Source organism: Anguilla anguilla, chromosome 16, assembly GCF_013347855.1.
Source record: "Anguilla anguilla isolate fAngAng1 chromosome 16, fAngAng1.pri, whole genome shotgun sequence".
Lineage (NCBI taxonomy): Eukaryota > Metazoa > Chordata > Actinopteri > Anguilliformes > Anguillidae > Anguilla > Anguilla anguilla.
Window position 1 is genome coordinate 1443141 of NC_049216.1, and position 3370 is coordinate 1446510.

General features: G+C 45.2%; 1 protein-coding gene across 1 annotated transcript; it reads left to right on the forward strand.

Annotated features, from left to right (window-relative positions):
* Positions 1-1842: 1842 nt before the first annotated feature.
* LOC118215122 (ubiquitin carboxyl-terminal hydrolase 29-like) lies at positions 1843-3024 on the forward strand. The gene is made up of 3 exons (XM_035395569.1): positions 1843-1911; positions 2350-2473; positions 2874-3024. Coding segments are annotated over exons 1-3 (276 nt in total). The 5' UTR covers positions 1843-1909; the 3' UTR covers position 3024.
* Positions 3025-3370: the final 346 nt, after the last annotated feature.

Here is a 3370-nt window from a genome sequence, read left to right on the forward strand (position 1 = left end):
CCAACGCCTACCATCGACTGGGCCGAGCAGCCAACGCATACCATTGACTGCACTGGGCAGCCAACGCCTACCATCGACTGTGCAGAGGAGCGACCTCCAACTATCAACTGCGCTGAGGAGCTAACTCCTACCATCGACTGCGCCAAGGAGCTAACTCTCACCATCGACTGCGCTGAGGAGCGAACTCCTACCATCAGCTGCGCTGAGAAAGATCTTACTACTGACTGTATGAAAGACTGACTTCCTACCATTGACTCTGCAGAGCGGCCAACATCTAAACCTGACTGCGCTGAGAAAGATCTTACTACTGATTGTATGAAATTGCTAACTCCTACCATCGACTGCACAGAGGAGCCAACTCCTACCATCGACTGCACAGAGGAGCCAGCTCGGTTCATTGCCTGCACAGCAGAATTGCACAGAGCTGTTGCCATCGACTGTGTGGAACAACCTCCTGTTGACATTGCCTGTGCAGCCCCAGCTCTTACCATTGACTGCCCAGAGCCGTCGTCCCTGACTGATGATCATAATGAGCAGAAAGAAGAACTAAAGAAGAAAAAGAAGAAATGGTCGTTGAAGAAAGGAAAGAAGGGGACAAAGGAAAAGTCAGTATCCCTAACACTTCACTGCTCAGAAGAGTCAGTCCTGACCCTCGACTGCGCAGGGCTAACATCGGCCTAGATCATCGACCGTGCAGTGCAGACATCGGCCCAGAACATCGACTGTGCAGTGCAGACATCGGCCCAGAACATCGACTGCGCAGAACGACCTGCTGTTCCAATTGACTGTGCAGCAGCTCTTGATATTGACTGCACAAAGCCGCCGTCCCTGTCTGTTGGTCATACTGACCAGGAAGAAGAACAAAAGAAGAAAAAGAAGAAAAAATGGTCTTTGAAGAAAGGAAGGAAGGGGACAAAGACAGTCCACTGCTCAGAAGAGCCAGTCCTGACTCTTCACTGCGCAGAGCAGTAACATCGACCGTGCAGAGAGGGACATCGGTCCAGAACATCGACCATGCAGAGCAACCAGCTCTTCCTATTGGCTGTGTAGAAAAGCCTGCTCTGTCTATTGACTGCACAAAACAACAAAGGTAGTGTTTTCCACTTCATTTCGTTTGATTTCATTTTGGCACTTATGTCTGCTGCCCGAGCACTCAATTTCCAAAAACAAAATTGAGCATGTTTATCCTTTACTCATTTCAGTTTCATAGGCTGCAATTCCAAAGCTGTAGGAAGTTCCTGGAGGAACACAGCATCCAGAAGGAGACCCAGAGGATTACGATCGATCACACTGTTCTCGGGTAAGAATCACAATCAGTTTATTCAAGCTGCACAATGGGATGAATGCGCTGCATCCTACTGACAGGCACCGAAGAAAAACAAATCAGTTGTTCTCACTGGGGCATCTTTTGCACTCCCTTTCTCTAGTGTGCTTATATTTAATCTTAAATGTTCTCCAGAAATTATTGTTGATTAGAATTCTATTATATTTATTATATTGTTTTAGGAGTAGGTAAAAACAGATGGAGTAAGGTATGTAGATTAGAATTGGTGCGCTATCTAGACTGCTTGATTTTCATACTCTTCCATCCTACATCATTTTATTGTATAATTTCTTCATCTTCCCAACCCCTGTCTCTGAGACCCAGTCTTTCTTTGGAAAACTCTGTCAGTTCATGTATTGAAGATGTAGAAACAAGCCCATGTACCGGCTATGAATGACCTATTATCTGGCTTCCACACAGTAACAGAGTAGGAATGTGTTTGTGTCTCTGCCACAGGTTCCGAAACATCAGGAACACGTTACATGAACGCGACTCTCCAGAGTCCCTTCAGTCTCAGAATCTTCACCCAGGACATCAGGGGAGAGGAAGGCTGCTGGAGGTCAAATATGACCACTTTACTGAAGTATGTAGGTATCTATCATTACTGATCTGCAGATATCACTGCTGTTAAGGATGGCACTTTCATGTCAGTGTTTTTCTATTGGTTATGGATTAATGGTGGAACAGGAATTGTGGATTTTATGTAAGTCTGTTTATCTACTATTAAAAATGTACTCAGTCCAAGAATTCGCATGAAATTACATTTTAACTATCTTTATTGAAAAGCTTGTGAATGACAGCTGAAAACTGCTTTTGTATCCCTATATGAAATGTTTTACTCATATGTTCTTTTTCTGTTAAATAAAGATATTGCAACAACTGCAGTATGAAATATTTTCCTCATAGATTAAATTTATGGGTTCCTAGCCCAGTGTGTATGCTGGCTGGGTTTCTTTCCAGCCATAATTACCCTAAAATCAAGTAGCAACTTTCTGACTACCTGCTGCCTTTCTCGCCCCCTGCAGGTGCCTTGTGGATCTCCACTCAGCAAGGGCCGGTCACAGCAGAAGGCAAAAGATCAGCCTGCTGAAGACCTTAAAACAGACCATCACGACAAACTTCAGCGACTTCTGTGGGAATGAGCAGCAGGTGAGAGACACGCACTCACACACACAAATGCACATACACACACCCCAGTGTTCTTCAGATATTTCTTCCCGCAGGCAAGATTTTTTTTTAAAATACAGGCAACGCATTTTCCGTAACCTTTATAAACTTTGGCATGAATAAGATGTTTTCTACATGCATGTCAATAAAGTAGCTGCCTTCTTTGACAGATCGATTGAATCAAATTTTTATGTTAAAGGGAGATTGAGAGCATTGTGCTTTAAGTAGCAAATCAAGATTGAGGAGATGTGGTGTATGATGTAGCATAGAAAATAATTGATCATGAATCCAAAAGGCAAGGGTCTCCAAAGGCTAGGACCAGGTCACTGTTAAAGCCTAACACCCTCTCCTTCTCTCATGGGTTTTCTCTGTCTCACTGCAGGATGCTCATGAGTTCCTCAGTGTTCCCCTGTCCCAGCTTAAAGAGGAGGGGGTTTCCCTGAGGACAAGGGAGGGGCTGCACCCCTACACCTGTTACATCGAGGCAAATTTTGAATTTGACCTCCTGACCACCAGAACATGCCTCAGGTGAGCCGCCCATGTGCGGTCTCTCCCATGTGCTTGGCTAAACTGAACAGTTGGATTTCACTCCTTAACTGGAACTGTCTCCATCCCCACCCGTGCCTGTTAGCATTCAATTCTGTGTGTCTGCGGTCCCCTCTCCAAGGCTGTGGGGAGAAGGTGTGTAGAACGGAGTCGTATAACTGCTTGTCTGTGGACTTAGTCCCTGGGGGCTTCGTACAAGACAGTTTGGCTCTCTACTTCAAGGTAAGTATCCACCAGGGAGACTTCCAAATACTGCAAGCCGAGTGTTGAATGTGTTGCTATGCTTTGTGGTGTGCAAAGTCATTGCTGAGTATGTTACTGTGTTTTCCAGTC